The sequence below is a fragment of the Sander vitreus genome, chromosome 4 (assembly GCF_031162955.1).
Source record: "Sander vitreus isolate 19-12246 chromosome 4, sanVit1, whole genome shotgun sequence".
NCBI lineage: Eukaryota > Metazoa > Chordata > Actinopteri > Perciformes > Percidae > Sander > Sander vitreus.
Window position 1 is genome coordinate 8,571,766 of NC_135858.1, and position 18,685 is coordinate 8,590,450.

Consider the following 18,685-nt stretch of genomic DNA (forward strand, 5'->3'; position numbering starts at 1 on the left):
CAACACATCTCTCCTGTGAGGAGAGGTTGTGACCTGAAGTCTGTACTCTGTGAGAGCTTGGAGCTTGCCTATAAGCTCAGAGAGTTGCGGGCGCATATCCAGAATCTCCAAGTATTCCAGGTCCAGCAGCTGGTGAAGGTGTAAGAAGTCTCTCTCTGGTACATGTTCATGGCGAAGTTTGAGACCTTTGAGCTTTGGAAAAAGGTGTGGGATTTGAGCTGTGTGAGCTCCCAAATGTGAGGGCCAGGGGTCTATGTGAAAGTGCAGGAGATTTGGTACCTGCACTGACACAGCTTCCATGTCCTCTAAGGACAACCCTGCAACACACAGTGTGAGACTGGTCAATGTGGCTGGAATGGAGGTGACATACTTCTTAACAGGTGGGCCCTTGACAACGACCAAGGTTGACAGTTGAGGGAGGTCACTCAGCCATGTTTTCAGGTGACAGCCATCAGGTGATGGCCATCTTTCTGGCATCTCCTTATGTGAACTCTTGTAGAAAACAGAAAGCCTCTTAAGGCCAGGCATCAGTCTCATTGCATCTTCTGGTAATGAATGATCCATGCAGTCAATAAGTTCCAAACTGGATAAGAATGGTGCACCACCAGCTTCTCCAAAGGGGCTTGGGTTGGGTCTGGAAATATTGTGAAAGGCGCACAGTGTATGCACAATGGACACCGAGAGATGTTTCAGCTTACGCAGACAGGTAAGTATGGAGTGAACCATCCAAATTGTTTCTTCAAATATTCCCATCCGATGACAGACCAGAGACGTAAGATTTGGAAACTGTGAGACAGCAGAAATAAAGCTTCCCATGGCTGAAGTGGGAAATGTAACATCACACATGCTAAGGTGAGTCAGCTGCTGGGGTTGATACACTGTGGAAGCATCTAGCAAAAGAGAGATGCGACTGCTTCTAATAGCCAGACGCTTCAAATTTGTGAAGTCCTTTAAGCAGTCTAGGCTTGTTTGGGAGCTTTGGTCTATTACCACTGTGGTTAGAGTAGGAAGGGACAGGGCAAGCTGTTTCCAGACCTTAGCTTTGGTGCTCCTTATCACCACACTTGTGACTTTTCTGCGGCGAAGAGTGGCCCAGAATTGACTGTTGTAAGAGCCATTTTCAAAACCCAGAACTACTGACCAGTCTTTCCAAAGAGAACCGTGGTCAACAAGTTTTTTGAAATACTTGCAGGATGTCCGGACGCTAAACTTGTCTGCCGCTGAAAGATACCCAAACACGTGGTTCCAGACCTCTGACGGAAGCTGTAGAGCCGTATGTACCATTGTTTTGCTCTGCTATCGGATATGTTAGCTAGTGGGCTAACTAACTAGCTAATTTTGCGAGATTAGTCCTGTTCGAAAGGCAGAAACATCATTCTTTATTACACCACGCTTGTAAAGTCGAAACGGAAGCGTTGGTAGGTTGTAATGGGATTCCTTTTATTGGTGGTAATGTGGTTATAGGTGATTGACACAGCATCCATCCAATGCGTGTTCAGCTGACGCCCATGACTCGATTGTGATTGGTCATTGTTTGGTATATATCCTTCTCGCGGCCATTCCTGTTCCTCTTTCTTTCACGCGACCCTCTAGTGTCAGGTAAAGATTTTCGCTCTCTTTCAAAAAACGGTGAACTCTATATTTGGTAAAATTACGCCATATAGTATTTTAAGCTTCATAAGATTATCTTATAACACCTAGAGATACGTTTTTTGTTGTGTAAAAGTGCGACGATGTGACTTGACGTAGCGCGGCCTGTTAAAATATTGCTAGCTTGCTGTTAGCCGGCTAATTTTAGCTATCGCTAGCTAGCTGTCGAGCACATTTCAGGGTGTACCATGCATAGTGTCTTTATGTTTTATAAAGCGCATATATTAACGTTTTCATTATTTGGATGCAGGTATTACCTTGTCTTTAAACCAGCTGTTAAGCGATCCTTGGAAGCACTGCAAAGATGCCCAGGGAAGACAGGGCCACGTGGAAGTCCAACTATTTTATGAAAATCATCGTAAGTAGGACTTGACTTATGTAAGTTTATATTTACACAATCTAATACATCTACTTCTATACTGTAAATATGAATGTATATAATTTAAAATTCGTCTATTTGTAGCAACTTCTGGATGACTTTCCAAAATGCTTCATTGTGGGTGCAGACAATGTGGGATCCAAGCAGATGCAGACCATCCGTCTGTCTCTGCGTGGCAAGGCCGTGGTGCTGATGGGCAAGAACACCATGATGCGCAAAGCCATTCGTGGCCACCTGGAGAACAATCCTGCCTTGGAGAAGTGAGTTTACTATTCTACTTTTGTTATTAGCAGGATAAGTTACAATGCAGCCTGTGTAGTACTGCTTTGTCGTTCCCCCTGCAAACAATAAACTGTTTCCAGCTATCCCTGTCTGTCTACATCCCCCTGACAACCAGGGACGCAAGGTTTCAGACATGTGACGATTTTTTTTTCCTCTAAAAAAAAAAAGAAATGTCAAATCTGCTCAAATTTAACGGGTATTTTAATGATTTTGACAGGCTACTGCCTCACATTAAAGGAAATGTGGGTTTTGTCTTCACCAAGGAGGATCTGGCTGAGATCAGGGACCTGCTGCTGGCCAACAAGGTAATAAGTCCTCAGAAATATGAAGTGTGGCACAGATACTAGCACTTAAAATATTCATTCAGTTGTACGCCCACACAACTCTTGGCTCTAGATGGCCACCAAAAGTAATTTTTGTGAAGCATGACTTAATAGAAATGCATTTGTATAGATGTAAATGAGGGTGTCATGCCATTACGTACACCTAGCTAAAACTAATGCAGTTTAGTTGTATGAATTGTGCTAAAAGTTGTTTCCTTACTGATGGAAATGCAATGGCTGAAACCCTCAGTAATATCAACAGTATAAAGTACTGCCTGAAATGACCACACATTTGAGCTAGCACCTTACTAAAGCAAAACTACCATCACGAGGTGGTTATTGCAGAGCTATTGTACCTTTTTAGTTTTAACAGTGTACCTAATCTCCAACGGTTTATTCAGGCATTAAAACAAAATTACAAACCATAAATGTAGTCTATGTTCAGCAGTTGTGCTAGCAAATAACTTGCAATGTGGAAAAATGTCATGTGCATTGGCAATCGGCAACACCGTGAGAGAAACCTAGGTTTGTGCAGGATAAGTTACAATGCAGCTTGTGTGGTGCTGCTTTGTCGTTCCCCCTGCAAACAGTAACGGTCTCCTCGCTATACCTGTCAGTCAGTATCCCTCGACTGCCAGGCACGTAAGGTTTCAGACACTTATTTAGAAACTATGTTAAGCCTCAGACAACTATGCTTAAAACAAACTTGGCCTTAAAGTAGCATACTAAACAAACTCTCGACCACAGGTACCTGCAGCTGCCCGTGCTGGTGCCATCGCCCCTTGTGATGTGGTTGTGCCAGCCCAGAACACTGGTCTGGGTCCTGAGAAGACTTCTTTCTTCCAGGCTTTGGGTATCACCACTAAGATCTCCAGAGGAACCATTGAAATCTTGGTGCGTTTGAAAACTACAATACTGATAGTTGGAATTACACTGTATAATTACGCCAAATGTCCCAGTCTTAAATGAAACGCATGTCCGTCAAACCAAACGGAATGTACATCAAAATGTTTGCATCAGTAACATTTAATTTTTATGTCCCTAGAGTGACGTCGGTTTGATCAAGACTGGCGACAAGGTTGGTGCCAGCGAGGCCACACTCCTCAACATGCTGAACATCTCGCCCTTCTCCTACGGACTCAACATCCAGCAGGTGTATGACAATGGCAGTGTTTACAGTCCTGAGGTGCTCGACATTACAGAGGCTTGTCTGCATGCCAGGTTCCTGGAGGTGAGATGCTGTTCTTCTATAAAAGAAATCCTTGCAACTAAATTGTTTGAAATGCATACCTGATATATTTTGTTCACTATATTGTGATGTTTAGGGTGTGAGGAACATCGCCAGTGTGTGTCTGGAGATTGGCTACCCCACTTTGGCCTCTGTCCCCCACACAATCATCAATGGCTACAAGAGAGTACTGGCTGTTGCTGTGGAGACAGACTACTCCTTCCCCCTGGCAGACAAGGTGTGTACATCAAATTAGTATTTGTCCCCATTAATATATAGAATAGGCATTAATCTTTGATTTGGTCTTGTATGACAAGAGAATCGCTAGGTGTAAATGGAAACTAACTTACCTTTCTCCTTGCAGGTCAAGGCCTTCCTGGCTGATCCATCTGCTTTTGTAGCTGTTGCAGCACCTGCAGCAGCTGCTGAGACTGCTGCAGCACCAGCTGCTAAGGAGGAGGTCAAGGAAGAGTCTGAGGAATCCGATGATGACATGGGCTTCGGTCTGTTCGACTAATAAAAATACAGCGAACAAACCAGATGTCAAATAACGTCATGATTCAATAAAGTCTCTAAGATCCATCAACCTTGTGGGAATTTATTTTGCTTAAAGGGAAGCTTGCTTCTAGAGAAACATTCAGCTGAATGCTGTGCTCCATGGTCATATGCTGACTTTTAGTGGGTAGAAAATATGAAGTACTTGTGATCTGATTTGCACAGGGTTTGCTGGTTAATAAACGGATGCTCAAAACGGTTCTTTAATCCAGTGAATTCAGTTTCTTGAGTCTTGGTGGAAATTGGTATGACCCTGACCAAGCGCAAGACTCGGGTTTTGGCTATCGGCCTTCAAAATAAAACCCTACAGTGAAATGGAAGGCGGGTCTTTAGTTCTATAACTGGACATTTGTAGCAAAATGAAATGCCAGCAGCTAACGTACATGCTAGGAATTTAATTGGCAATATTTTGTGGCCTCCTGTCTCTAATCTTAATGTATCGGAACAGTCGGCGTTGGGCTCTACGTTTTGGCTGTGCTGTAGCACTGAACTGGTTTCAATGCATGACACTACTTTAAAGCAACAAAGCACTTTTCCTCTTCCAACCCCCTACAGGTTGGAAGCGGAATTGTCCATTACCGCTGTCATTCGAACTACAGATGTCTTACCCGATCTGGCAACCCGACATAGTGCGGTTATAGCCGTTCGCAAAGCGAATGCAGAAATGCCGTTCACCCTGTTACGGGTTGATGAACCACTGAAACGATTTAAGGTACAAAATAAGCTTGGTGGCTGATCGGAAGGACTGCCAACATGTATCTACTTGAGTTTACTATACGGGTCTAAATGTTAGTGTGGAATTGCATGGTATCCACGTGTAGTTAGACTTCAGTGAGGACACCCATAAAAAGAAATTGAAATATTTCCAAGTAAGATGGTGTATTATTGCATATCACTCAATACATTTGTTCAAAACTTTTATTATGAAAACCAAAACGGGCCGGAAGTTGAATTGGGCTGGTGGAGCTGGAGCGTAGATGCGCGCAGCAGCTATAGGGAAAACGTCCACTATGGCCGAGGTAAGGTTTTGTTTTTAAATGTTGGCTGGCTGCCTAAATATAACGTGTTAACTGTTATTTTTGGGATAAAGGCTAACAATGACATACTTTCCAGCGGCTTTGATGGGCCAGCAAACGTAAGCAAACGTGTTATTAGCTAAGTTAGCTTGCTAGCTAACCTTACCCCGTATCTTAAGCGATTATTTTATTATATTGTAACGTTACTATTGTTTCATTATGTCCTACAGTAACCTACATCAACATTGTCAATATCACATAACGCTTTATGTGGTAGTTGTCATCGGATTAGAATTAAGTTAAAGATATTAGTTGTTGTGGTCGCTATTAGCTTGATAATAACGTTAGCGTATGTAGCGAACGTTAAGCTAGCTAAGTGTTTCAAGTAAGTTGATGATGGTTACGTGTAAGCGTCATGATTTTCCTCCGAGTTGTGTTGCTAGCTTTACAGTAATGTTTGGTGCTACTGTTCCAACCCTTCAGACAGATATTCCTCATGTAAGACTAAATGTAGGTTATTTGTCCAGACCCACAGTTTACAGGACCTCCAGCAGCCAGCTGTCTCCTCCAAGGTGTTTGTCCAGAGAGACTACAGCTCAGGAACCATCTCCAAGTTCCAGACCAAGTTCCCCTCTGAACTTGAGTCAAGGGTATGTAACGTTACAGTGTTTACATGGATGCTTTAATTGTTGACTGGATGTTAAAATATTGTGTGTAATATCTAAACGGTTTGTGTGGTTTCAGCTTGATAAGCAGCAGTTTGAGGAAACCATCCAGACTCTAAACAACTTGTATGCAGAGGCAGAGAAACTAGGGGCGGAGTCTTACTTGGAGGGCTGCTTGGCTTGTCTAACTGCGTATACAATATTCCTCTGTATGGAGACACACTATGAAAAGGTACAACTGCTTTAATGTTATGCTGTGTATATCGCCAGCTCATATATTTTTTCTCTGGTGGGTTGGACAGATCTACATATCAATGCATATCTTTAATTTGTGTGCTACTGTCTGCCTCTCTGTGTGCAGGTGTTAAAGAAGATTGCTAGGTACATTAAGGACCAGAATGAGAAGATATATGCTCCCAGGGGCTTGCTGTTGACTGACCCTATAGAGAGAGGCCTCAGAGTTGTATCCTTCACCTGACATAAGGCAGTAAACAGTGGGGTAGAAAAGTATTGGGAGTTACTGATGTAAAGTCAGGCTTACTGGCTTAGATGTTGCCTGGCTCATCTAAACTTAGCACAAATGTAGGAAATTTGTGTTTGGTAGATTATTTCTCTGTGGTAACAATGCTTTTTGGCAATACATCTTATACTGTTGGAAAGCCTGTTTAGTTCCCTTTGAAATGGTGCCCCATTTGTAAGGAACATGCATTTGTGGGATGAGCAGCAGCGCTGAGTATGTGGGTTGCGCCCATGAAAAATTTGCCAAATCTTCTCTGCCAATGCCAGGCTGTTGTGGCTGTGTATGGTTCTTCCACACGCTACTGAGGCTCCTGTTTGTGAAATTAATAAATTGTTAAATTGCCAATATGTCTTGTTTCTTCAAACTTCAATCATCCAATCCACCAAACGAGTCAATGGCAGAATAAGCTGTTTGGCATTGGCAGAGAAGATTTGGCAAATTTTTCATGAGCGCAACCGACATACTGAGCGCTGCTGCTCATCCCACAAATGCATGTTCCTTACCAATGGGGCACCATTCTAAAGGGGACTAAACAGGCTTTCCAACGGTATAAGATTTATTGCCAAAAAGCATTGTTACTACACAGAAATAATCTACCAAACACATTTTCTTACTTTTTGTGCTAAGTTTATAAATATCACCATCTACATGCTTGGCCAGGTTATTCTTTAATGTGTGCCTAATTGTTCAAACCACTTCTAAACTAACTAGTGTCTTTTAAACCTTAGAGAAAAATGGTACTTAGTTCTATAAGGTAGGTAGTACATTTAAACATAGCTGATGTAACCTTGTGTATGCTGAGAAAAGTACATTTTTGTTCATTATATAAGAAAATGTGCATGTAGCATTGTGTATTTTCCTTAACTTGCTATCTTCTAGGTTGAAATTACCATCTTTGAAGACAGAAGTATTGGCTCTGGAAGATAAAGAACCTTGGGGGGTATGGAGTCTTTTTGGTGTATTTTTATTGAAGAGGTCCACTGAAAAGGTTTTGGGAACTCCAATTTGACATGTTTGCCCTTAACCTAAGAAATCAGGATTATATTAAGGATATATCCCAAAACATTGGCCACAAAGCTTGTTTTTTTTGAGCCACAGTCAAATCAAATTGATCTCTGATAACTTTTAATTCCATCATTTGATAATAAGTCATCATTTAGCAGGACATTTACTACCATCTAGTCAAAACCTAAAATAAGATATCACACTGAAAGCTACATTGTCTATTCTTAATGCTAACAAGATTTTCTTCTTTCTTTCTACCTCTCTGTATAGACTGATGCCTGACCAGATGCTCTTTGTCTGTCTGGCAGCAGCAGTTTTGATCTGATTCTTTTCTGTTATTTATAAATACTCTAATGTCTCCCTATCCTTATATGTTTGCACAAGTGTTTATTTCTTTTTATACATGCTGTGATGTAAAAAATTATTTCCTAGTTGATCAAGACCCGTCTTTATAAGCAGTGCCATTGTGTTAAATGCAACTTAAAAAAAAAAAAACATGATAAATATAAGTGATTTGACTTGTACATTTTTTTTTTTTGTGTGCAAATAATATATATAGTCAAATCATGTTTAGTTGCCAAGAACTGTTATATGGAATAGGTAGGGATGGAGTTGTTGGCAAAGTCTATAAGCAGTAATTGAGTTATGGGCAGTGCTCCAGTGTTAACATGCTGGTTGTAGCCTTTGTTGAGTTAAATGTTTTCTTAGCTGTGCATGACTGTGACTTTTTTTGTGGGCGGATTCATGTCTTGTAAAACATGCACATTGGAATTCCAGACCGGATTTTTTGTGACTGAATATAGAGCATGTTTACTGTAATTAAGTCCATCACAAAGTAACAGCGTGGCATTGTGCATTTTCAAATATGTCCATCTCAGTGTCATAGTACAACGTCACTAAATCTCCCAAATATTCAACAGTCCTGTTAAATGTTTCTAATAAGATTCACCATCTATATTGCGAATGTCATCACCTTTTTCATTATCACCAGACACCACAGAAACCTTAAACACTATCAACTCCACAGATGATTGCTATTGTTGGTGTTTGATACAGTTGGTGTACTTTTCTTACAAATGTTATGTTCTATCTAAATAAAAAGCCTTTTCCTGAAACATGTATAGCTCCTTGTGTTTGACTTTATTTCAAATATGAGAGGCTTTGAAGAGAATAAGCTGTAGTATTGTGTGTGTGTGGACAGTGAGTTCCAAAAACGGTATTTGGCTTAAACAATTATTACCACATATAGTTATAGCGTTTTCTTGTTTGTAGGAACTTTTATTCTGAAGAAATCATACCGGATATCTTGCGTCTGAAGAAAAAAGAATCCGCTTCCGGAAGCTAAAAGCTAACCACTGAACTTAGCCACCTTATCCATGCTATTGAACCACTGCTGCCTGTGACTTTAATTGTAGTCACCAGTGATCCCACGGCTGCAGCATCGCACTAAAAAAAAAGTACAATTTAAAAAAAAAAAGTACAATTTGACCATAACGGTAAGCCCACTTGAGTTAACGTTAAAGCAGCTAACGTTAGCTTTGCTTTGAGTTAACGTTAATGTGTGGTTTAGGAAATCAAAACGCATCATACCCAGCTAGCTTTCTTATCTAACGTTACTTAGCTTGAACTAACGTGGCTAACCTATATATCCTATATATCTAGGTATCTAACCTAGTTAGTGGTTGCTTTGTCACACTGTCCATAGGACCCGTCCCTCTCTGTCCACCCTGGCGTTTCCTTGTTTCGATGGCATTTATCTTCCAAAGCAAGAAAATAAATTCGTGCATCACGTCAAGAATGACCTGGAAATGTACCAACAGAAATGCAACCGCAGGAGGTAAGTTAAGGTTGCGACAATTAAGAAAATACACGACGGCATTGGCCAGCTGAACATTTCACGTTTTAAACTCCGTCACAGTTGGTCAGCTTGGTGGCTAATTGTTATTTATATATAGACTTACCTTTGGCCCCCGTGTGAAACGACTGGCACAAAGCAGTTTCATCAGAGAGATAGCTAAATATTGTATTCAGTATTTAGTATATTACTACTAAAAATTATGAAAAAGTAGGCCAGCAATACGGACACCACACACCATTGTTAAAAGATACATCTATACCCTACAAGAGCTGCCTCAGTAACGTACATCTCTTCTCAGTTTTAAAACTGTTTAAAAGACCAGGGACTATTCCTACCCCACGAGTAAATACTAACCTTGGGCAGACTGACTTCCAGTGACTTTAAAACCTGAACGTCTCATCCTATTGGATACATTTAAACTCATTTTTGACATTTTAAAGAGGTGTGTGTGTGTTTTGTGTGACTGCCGGTTTGTTGTGGGTCTTCTCACTGTACATACAGTACCTCACAAAAGTGAGTACACCCCTCACATTTTTGTAAATATTTCATTATATCTTTTCATGGGACAACACTGAAGAAATGACACGTTGCTACAATGTAAAGTAGTGAGTGTACAGCTTGTATAACAGTGTAAATGTGCTGTCTCCTCAATAACTCGCTAGAGCTGGGAAATATATCGATATTGTGATATGAGACTAGATATTGTCATTCAGATATTTGATTGTCTCCATATCGCCCAGCCCTACCAGGCTCCCAGTTTGCAGGCTTTCTTGTGCATCATCTTTAGAAGAGGCTTCCTTCTGGGACGACCGCCATGCAGACCAATTTGATGCAGTGTGCGGTGTATGGTCTGAGCACACCCCCCCCCCCCTCAACCTCAGCAGCAATGCTGGCAGCACTCATATGTCTATTTCCCAAAGACGACCTCTGGATATGACGCTGAGCACATGCACTCAACTTCTTTGGTCGACCATGGCAAGGCCTGTTCTGAGTGGAACCTGTCCTGTTAAACCGCTGTATGGTCTTGGCCACCGTGCTGCAGCTCAGTTTCAAGGTGTTGGCAATCTTCTTGGAGCCTGGGCCATATTTATGTAGAGCAACCATTCTTTTTTTCAGATCCTCAGAGAGTTCTGTGCCTTGAGGTGCCATGTTGAACTTCCAGTGACGAGTGTGAGAGCGATAACGCCAAATTTAACACACCTGCTCCCCATTCACACCTGAGACCATGTAACACTAACGACTCACATGACACCGGGGAGGGAAAATGGCTAATTGGGCCCAATTCGGACATTTTCACTTAGGGGTGTACTCGCGTTTGTTGCCAGCGGCTTAGACATTAATGGCTGTGTGTTGAGTTATTTTGAGGGGACAGCACATTTACACTGTTATACAAGCTGTACACTCACTACTTTACATTGTAGCAACGTGTCATTTCTACGGTGGCCCTGAAGTGCAAATCACAACAGCAAATAGAAAAACGCAACAGCAAATCATAAAACACAACGGCAAATATGAAAACACAACAGCAAATAGGAAAACACTTCAACAAATCATAAAACACGACAGCAAATAGGTAGGGCCTATCTAGCAGAGGACGGAACCTCCTGATTGGACAGACGGACTGTCTGCAGGAAGGAGAGGTGAAAAACACGGAAAAGCCCCTACTTTTAACAGAGAGACAGTCCGTCTGTCCAATAGGCCCTACCTTTTCCAGTAGAAGTTAATGCTGTCGTGTTTTCATATTTGCTGTCGTGTTTTCCTATTTTCTGTTGTGTTTTCCTATTTGCCGTTGTGTTTTCATATTTGCTGTCGTGTTTTCATATTTTCTGTTGTGTTTTCCTATTTGCTGTCGTGTTTTATGATTTGCTGTCGTGTTTTCCGATTTGCTGTTGTGTTTTCCGATTTGCTGTTGTGTTTTCATATTTGCCGTTGTGTTTTATGATTTGCTGTTGCCTTTTTCTATTTGCTGTTGTGATTTGCACTTCAGGGCCACCGTACATTTCTTCCGCGTTGTCCCATGAAAAGATATAATGAAATATTTACGAAAATGTGAGGGGTGTACTCACTTTTGTGAGATACTGTATTTCTTCTGCTGTTGCAAATGAGATCCTAGACATTGTATTTAACCTTTATTTAATCAGGTGGTCTCACTGACATTAAATCCTCTCAACGCCAAAGAAAAATATGACCTTACTGGCTTTCTCTGTTGTCATGCCCTCTGTGTCCCTGTCCAGCCTGCTCCTGTTCCCCCCTCTACCCAGCAGGCTGCGATACTTGATCCATAGGACCATAGAGGACCTGCCAGAGCTCACCACCTTCTCAGTAGGGGAGAACTGGTGCCGTAGGGTGGTGGTCTGCCATTCTGAGCTCAGGTACTGAATTTATACAAGCTCTTAGTTATTTGATGTACAATAACCATCTTTGCTGTATTTGTTAATATGTGCAATTTGCCAGTCATGTAACAAAAGACACAGTTCTTTTTCTATCTCTTTTTGTTTTACGTTGCCGCTTTTCTTTTCTTTTAGTTTAAATTGCTTTTCAATTTTTGTAGAATAATTTAAGACATTTGTGTTTTTCTGTTTGTAGGGGTGAAGTAGAGGAAGACAGTGGTTGGGAGAGCAACAACGGCTTGTGTGAAGATCCCCTAAGAAGTGGGGAGGAGATAGATGGCAACTCTAAGTCTAAATCTTCGATCCCATCGCGAAGCCGAGGACCCAAGAGGCCGGACAAACCCCTTTACATGCCACGAGTTGCTCGGGAGAGACTGTCCTTACAAAACTCACACGGACCCTCAGGAGACCAAGAGTTGCCCAGTCCAGCCTCAAGTAGCTGTAGCTGCCTCAGCAGTCAATCTGACTCTTGTGTCTGTCCCGAAACTACAGAAAAAACAAAGTCTTCATGCACATCCAGACAGGAATATGTCCCCAGTGTAGCGGAAGGTGTCTTCAACCATGTTGCTGACAGTTCAGCACTTTGTCCTCAGGAAGAGAAACCAAAGGTGGTGCATGAAGCTGAGCCCCTAGTCTGGGAACAGACTGTGTCCTGCTTCAGTGACATGACTCTGGAGGAGGATGAGAAGGGCAAGGAAGACATATGCACAGACACAGATGATGTAACTGAAGAGGTAAGCCTGCTTTTGTTTTTTTGTTATGCTTTAATTTTTCTATGGAAACTTAATTTATACATAATAATATTATTATGATCTGTTATCAATGAGATATTTTCCATTGCTCTGTACTTTGTGTATTTGGATTAACATTCATATTACATTAAACTCTTTCATTAAATTATAACCAGCTATTTTGTGTTTGTCCTGTCAGATCAAGGCACATCTGAAAGAGACAGTAACTGTTTCCATTCAACACGTTCAGAATGACTACTCCCCTTATGAGAATGTGTGCATCGGCCCGGATGCGTTTCCCCACGTGATCGAGATCTACGGCTTCCCACAGTGTTTCAAAACCGATGACCTCCTGGATGCTTTCACAGACTACAGGTGCGAGCAGAGACTTTGAAAAACATCCCATGTGTCCAATGTAAGTAAATTAAGAATCTGAAACAATTGATCCGGCTACCAAACTCCTAAAGTTCTTTCCTGTCGGTCGCAGTGATGGTGGAATGAAGATCGAGTGGGTAGATGACACACATGCCCTGGGGATTTTCTCCAGTGAGACGGCAGGTAGGAGTCCTCGCTGCACAATGAGTGTGGTGCTGGTATTTAAGTTAAAAGATGAATGACTAAAAATGTACTAACGTACAGCAATGTCACGTGCAGCACTCCATGCCCTCTCCATCTGCCATCCAATGCTGAAGGCAAGAGCACTGGCTCAAGCGAGTAAAAAAGCCAAAGGCAAGGCCATCAAACGAGCAGGTAGGTGATTCACTAAGCTTATACGAGCCCTGTAGCTACTTGGAATAACATGCATGTTGTGGTGTAAGAGATATCTTAAGCAATATTGTTTTTGTATTTTGTTCATATCTTGGAGCCCTTCTGTGGTATCTAGTATTTAGTCTGGGAATTAGTTTTTTATTTTAACACTGGATGATGTGGATCTGATGGTTGTCTCTGTGCTGTCTTCCAGAGTTTATCCAGCCAGTGAAAGAACGTCCTAGGACAGACTGTGCTGTTGCCAGGCGGATGGTGACCAGAGCCCTGGGGCTGCAGGGACGAGGCAGAGGGCAGCAATATTGAAGGGAAATACAAACACTGTTGGCTAACACAGGTGAACAGACCACCACAAGTGACAAATTAAGTTTTAGGCCTTCTAAAGCACACACAGAAAGAATTGTGGAGTTTTCCATAGTGTGGAGATGTTCCACACTATGTTTCTTGTTGTTTCCATTCTTTGCTCAACTAACTACTTACAACTATTAACAGTGATTTGATTGCTAGTGATCAGAACACTGAACTTGGAATAGCGAAACCATTAACTGTAAACTATACACTACTTTTGTCATGTTACTGCAGTGTGTCTCTCCACTTTTATCCGAGGTTCCTTTTTTAAAGCACTTATATGAACTGAAACATTATAAAAGAGGCTCATAATATACTGTACATTGGGATCAGCTTTCACCAATATTTATTTTGAAATGCAATGCTTTTCTGCATTCACCCTTGCATACAAAATATAACCAGTCAGACAGCGAGCAACAAGTACTCTTTTAAAATGAAAGATCCTTGAATTTGCCACATTAAAAAAACTAATTCACAAAACAATGAAGAGGCATTGTCACATACATCTGTGGCTTTTACAGTACATCCACAATGATATCATAGTTAATAATGTAGCAAAACTCAGACATTGAGAAAGAAGCTGAGGGGATGCTCAGCTCATGAAGATGAAAATGTGTGTCTACTGTAACAACCAAAAAAAAAAAATCAATAAATAAAACTCTTTCAAAAGCGAGCTCAAGTATGTAGAACATAAAAACCTTGAAGGAAAAAAAAAAAAAAGCACATTCCCACTTAATTTTGACAATCCATGACTGAAAATCTTTACAGCTTGTCAGATAACACTGCAGGGAACAAATCCAAGCAACTGTTCAATTAATCTACTGTGGGGTAAATGAAAAAATAAATCCAACTTTAGGTAGCCTATATTACAGTTTTGGTTGCAAGTTGTCATCATTTGTAGAACATTAAATACAGTCTTTATAAAACAGGAATTATTTGTCTTGTCAGTTGTGTTCTTGCCATAGATTGTACCATGCTGCTCTATAGTCATTATTATAATCATGTACTGTATTTGTTTTCAGTTTCTAGTTAAAACCTTTAACTAGCCAATACTGTGGAATCAAATGTGATTTTAAACACCCCACTTTTGAATTCAACTGTTTTGGGGGAAAAACATCAGTGCAATATTCAGTTGTAGCACCAGGTTTAGCAGTAGACTTGTTCATCCATCCCGAGCAAACACAACATAAGGGTGAAGGTCTCATCTACTGGATTTTGGGCTGCGCTCGAATAGTCTTTTTTTGCTAATTTGCAAATCCGCTTTGCGCTGGCCGTTGCGTTGATTTCATATGGGGAGAGCGGTGCCGCCCAACTATGCGCTGTGCTACCCCTGGCGTCGCGCACCGCTCGGATTTGCCGCTTTGCACTGCGCTCAAAGTTCTAATTATTTCAACTTTGACCTAGTTGCCGCTGACCTAATCGGAAGCACAACCAATGAGATGACAGCTGTACATGACGTAGCCAGAAGTGACACACATACGACTGGCAAAACAATGGAAGAAAAGCTCATCCTCTGTGTCTCCCTGAACTGTAAACCCCTTTTTAAAGACGTATCACGATCTCGGCAGGAAAACTTGGCGCATGGCGTAATGTCAGCAGTCAGATGGGATTACCAGGTTTGTGAATAGGCATAACGTATTAACAAACTTGTTGTTACCTAGCAACGGGAAATAGCTTCCTTGCCAGTTGCCACTCTCGATGGCGTAAACCTGCGCTGTGCTTTGCTCTGTGCTCTACCTAGCAGTGGGCAGTGGGCAAATCAGTTATCATGTGTAGGTGGCTTTAGGAAGGTTCCTAACTGAGTGAAATGACCCGGACGTATGTAAGTGGCAGCCATGATAAGAGCTGGTCGAATTCTCTAAATGCTAAAGAAAGGTGCTTCAAGGCTTATCTCCTTTAGCATAGGGTACACTGGGCCATCCTTTACGAAAGGAAAACAAATAATGCTGTCCCACAATTCCTTGTGACAGCAACACTTAAAACGACGCACCATTCGGCCGTGCACAAAAACTAACAATGTGCCTATCTTACGTTTAGATCTATTTAGCAATTATTCTAATTTAACAATTTATTTTTATACGATTATACTAATTGGGATTCATGTCGATAAAATATGAGTGGATAGGAGGGTGAGCAACCATTTTGTTTTACTTTTGTAACTGGTATTCCTTTTTTTTAATTTCAATTCAACCTTGGTAATGAAGGAATATTTTTCACTGGGTTTTCCACGTTTATAGAGCCTGCATAAAACAAGTTAAAACGCAGAATCAAAGTTTCTTAGATGCGCTATAAGTAGTCCATCTTGGAACATTCACCACAGCCGACCCACGTCAAAACATCCACCGTAGCATGATTACGTAGCCTAGTGTACTGTTGGATTCTCTGAGCACCGCAGTTGTCTTTTATGAACTGTCCTTCACATCTTTAAAAGTAGTTAGGAAAAGACGTAGGACGTCATTTTTTATTTTTACTATTCGACCGCAGCCTTGTTTTGAGGCTTTTCCCAAACTCTTGAAATCTTTGTTGGCACAGTTAATTTAATAAGTTATTTGGCTGCAACCCTCCCTGAAGTCTCTCCCAGTAAGCACCAGGTCAAAAACTACATTTTACTGACAATAAAGGCACTAAAAAACTAAGAGATAAGGACACTTTTGTACAGCTGAATGTGGTTAAAAGATTTAGTAAGCAAGCAGTTCATTGACTCATTGTCCGTTGTACCAGTTGAGCCCTGAACCCAACAACAATCCAGCACGGCTCCAAGGAAACAAAAACAGTACAGCTCCCTCTAGTGGTTGTCAAATATCAATATACGCTTCCCTAATGTCCATCCGTCTGTGATGTCCATCTCTGGTCTACCTGTGTGAAAGCTGGTTGGTCAGCAGTCCAGGGAACGTTTCCTCTGTTTCTGTACTCCGTGAGCCACCTATGAAGTCAGACAGGGAAAGTATGATGAAAACAAGAGGAGAAATACTACTGTATGTAACAACAGCTCCTGGTCAAACAAATCTGTCTAAACTGCACCATCCGAACAAACCATTCTGACAATCACTATCACTTTGGTCTTGTCAATGGAACCATTTGGCAACTTTTTAAAAGTAAACTTTCCATTCAGAATCTTATTGGCATCCATTTCGGCGTCTCGCACTCGCCATCCACTCAAAGCGTAACGTTAGCCTACTACTCTTTGGCCGGCTCGCAAGCCCAAACAAGTGTATACGGCGTGCCTGTTGTTTTGTTTCCGGTCTAGCTAGATCCGGTGTGGTGTTGTAGTTTTTCTAACGTTACTAGTTGTTGCAACAACATGTGAAAAAAACTACAAAGTTTGCTAGGCCAAAAAAAACGTTAATCTCGCGATAAAAAAAATGTATGCCGTTAAAATGGGTTTGCGTTAACGCCGTTAATAACGTGTTTAACTGACAGCACTAATAATTCTTTTTTTTCATTTTTTGGGGCTTTTCTGCCTTTAATTTTTGACAGGACTGCTAGGTGAGAAAGGGGAGAGAGAGGGGTAAAAAAATGCAGGATATTGTCACAGGTCGGATTCGAACCCTGGACCTCTGCGTCGAGGCATAAACCTCTCAGTATATGTGCGCCTGCTAAACCACTAAACCAACCCAGCTGCTAAGTTGCCATTTTTGACAGTGAAGTGGGGTGTTTATCAAACGCAGGCAAACATTTGGAAAAAGGTACTGTATATTTTGTAGCATGTTGTGATATGATACCTTTTTAAAATATCATCTTACAGGCTTTTTATTTTCTACAGAAAGGTCCAGCAGAGGTCTGCCTCCATTAAATTGGCCCTCCGTAGAGGCTCCACAGTGGCCACAAACGGCTAGCTGATCATGAAGAGTATGACTGCCGTCCAGCACTGTTTGTCTGCTTCACTGATCGGTGAACACATTTGCATGGTGAAGAAGGAGACTGCCACACATCTGCAAAATCCAGCCTGCTGAAGTGTCCCTGACACTGACGCTGGTGATGATTCACCAGCCTCAAAGTTGCTGTTCTGTAGCTGAACCTGACCCTTTTGGACATTATTGTTGTGGTTCCTGTTGTTCACTGTTAGGATCACTAATTGTAAAACAAAGCAAAATTATAAAAGGGGCTAATGCAAACGGTGATTTCATATAGAAAAAGCACTGGAGCAATTGGAGAAGTTCCTAGCTTGTTTTGATTTGATTGCATGTTGCCTTAAAACTAAAGTGCTTAAGTGTTTAATTTCCAGGCAGGAATATTTAGTTTCCTCCTTGCCCAGGTGATGCAGGACTGGTTGCATAATTCTCTGTAAGTAGTAATTATTTTCCAACTTAATGCTGAATTCCTCCACAGATTAATTTGTAGGATTTAGTTAAAGAAATCTGTTACATTGTCCGCTTTAGTTACAGCCACATTTTTATCTGGAGTGCACAACTTTAACTGATAAATGTAATGTAGATCCATTAACAGAATCAGATCTGCTAAAAAGATAAAACTAAACCGTTGCCTGTTGTGTTCAAGTTCTTTGTCAGTCCAACAAATGTTTAAGCTTTGAAACTTGGAATGTTAGGTCCTTTTGTAATTGTTACTGTACTGTCATTTTTATGTAATTGACCTAACATCAGTCTTACTTCTGTATAGTGGGTGGTCAAAATGCCATTAAGAGAGAATTAAAAAAAGTTTGTATTTAGTTATTTTAGAATATGTCGAGTAATGTATTTTCTGTCACACTAAAATGGGATGTTTCCCTGAACTTATCTTTTGTGCCTGATGTGGGCGTGACAGTAGTTGTTCTATGGTATGTCTCCAAGCATTACCACGTTGATTACCTGTAGAATTTAACTGCATCCATTGAGTCGTTTCAGGGAAAAGAAGAATTGATTGTAGCATTTAATACTGCACAATCCCATGAAAATACGAAACTAACTTGATTTGTTGTATAAAAGTTACAGTGACAAAGTTTTAAATAAACAGTGCAGTCACAGTAACACGTC

The 18,685-nt window shown here is 41.1% G+C and overlaps 4 protein-coding genes across 7 annotated transcripts in view; 3 read left to right on the forward strand and 1 right to left on the reverse strand.

The window, feature by feature from the left end:
- Positions 1–1,493: 1,493 nt before the first annotated feature.
- On the forward strand, positions 1,494–4,448 carry rplp0 (ribosomal protein, large, P0). Of its 2 annotated transcripts, XM_078248039.1 has the most exons (8): positions 1,494–1,599; positions 1,901–2,008; positions 2,114–2,289; positions 2,529–2,616; positions 3,382–3,528; positions 3,680–3,865; positions 3,960–4,100; positions 4,227–4,448. In XM_078248039.1, the coding sequence occupies exons 2-8, from the start codon at positions 1,955–1,957 to the stop codon at positions 4,377–4,379; spliced, it is 945 nt and encodes a 314-aa protein (XP_078104165.1). In that variant the 5' UTR covers positions 1,494–1,599; positions 1,901–1,954; the 3' UTR covers positions 4,380–4,448. The 2 variants fall into 2 exon arrangements, with proteins under 2 accessions (XP_078104165.1, XP_078104166.1); XM_078248040.1 differs by lacking the exons at positions 1,494–1,599; positions 1,901–2,008 and adding an exon at positions 2,011–2,028.
- An 893-nt stretch (positions 4,449–5,341) lies between these two features.
- Positions 5,342–8,742, forward strand: LOC144516607 (golgin subfamily A member 7-like). Of its 2 annotated transcripts, XM_078248043.1 has the most exons (6): positions 5,342–5,436; positions 5,961–6,083; positions 6,178–6,330; positions 6,460–6,561; positions 7,498–7,558; positions 7,894–8,742. In XM_078248043.1, exons 1-5 carry the CDS (start codon positions 5,395–5,397, stop codon positions 7,543–7,545), a joined length of 468 nt encoding a protein of 155 aa, XP_078104169.1. In that variant the 5' UTR covers positions 5,342–5,394; the 3' UTR covers positions 7,546–7,558; positions 7,894–8,742. The 2 variants fall into 2 exon arrangements, with proteins under 2 accessions (XP_078104169.1, XP_078104168.1); XM_078248042.1 differs by having other exon boundaries at positions 7,498–8,742.
- A 187-nt stretch (positions 8,743–8,929) lies between these two features.
- Positions 8,930–18,393, forward strand: r3hcc1 (R3H domain and coiled-coil containing 1). 2 transcript variants are annotated; one of them, XM_078248046.1, is made up of 9 exons: positions 8,930–9,119; positions 9,329–9,460; positions 11,716–11,853; positions 12,068–12,605; positions 12,802–12,977; positions 13,090–13,160; positions 13,257–13,352; positions 13,564–13,704; positions 17,479–18,393. In XM_078248046.1, exons 2-8 carry the CDS (start codon positions 9,432–9,434, stop codon positions 13,671–13,673), a joined length of 1,158 nt encoding a protein of 385 aa, XP_078104172.1. In that variant the 5' UTR covers positions 8,930–9,119; positions 9,329–9,431; the 3' UTR covers positions 13,674–13,704; positions 17,479–18,393. The 2 variants fall into 2 exon arrangements, with proteins under 2 accessions (XP_078104172.1, XP_078104173.1); XM_078248047.1 differs by having other exon boundaries at positions 8,930–9,460; positions 17,483–18,393.
- loxl2a (lysyl oxidase-like 2a) overlaps positions 16,417–18,685 on the reverse strand; it is a 30,153-nt gene continuing 27,884 nt past the window's right edge. The window contains exon 14 of the mRNA XM_078248044.1: positions 16,417–16,638. Coding sequence (XP_078104170.1) covers positions 16,568–16,638 — 71 coding nt within the window. The 3' untranslated portion in view covers positions 16,417–16,567. The remainder of the gene's footprint in view (positions 16,639–18,685) is intronic.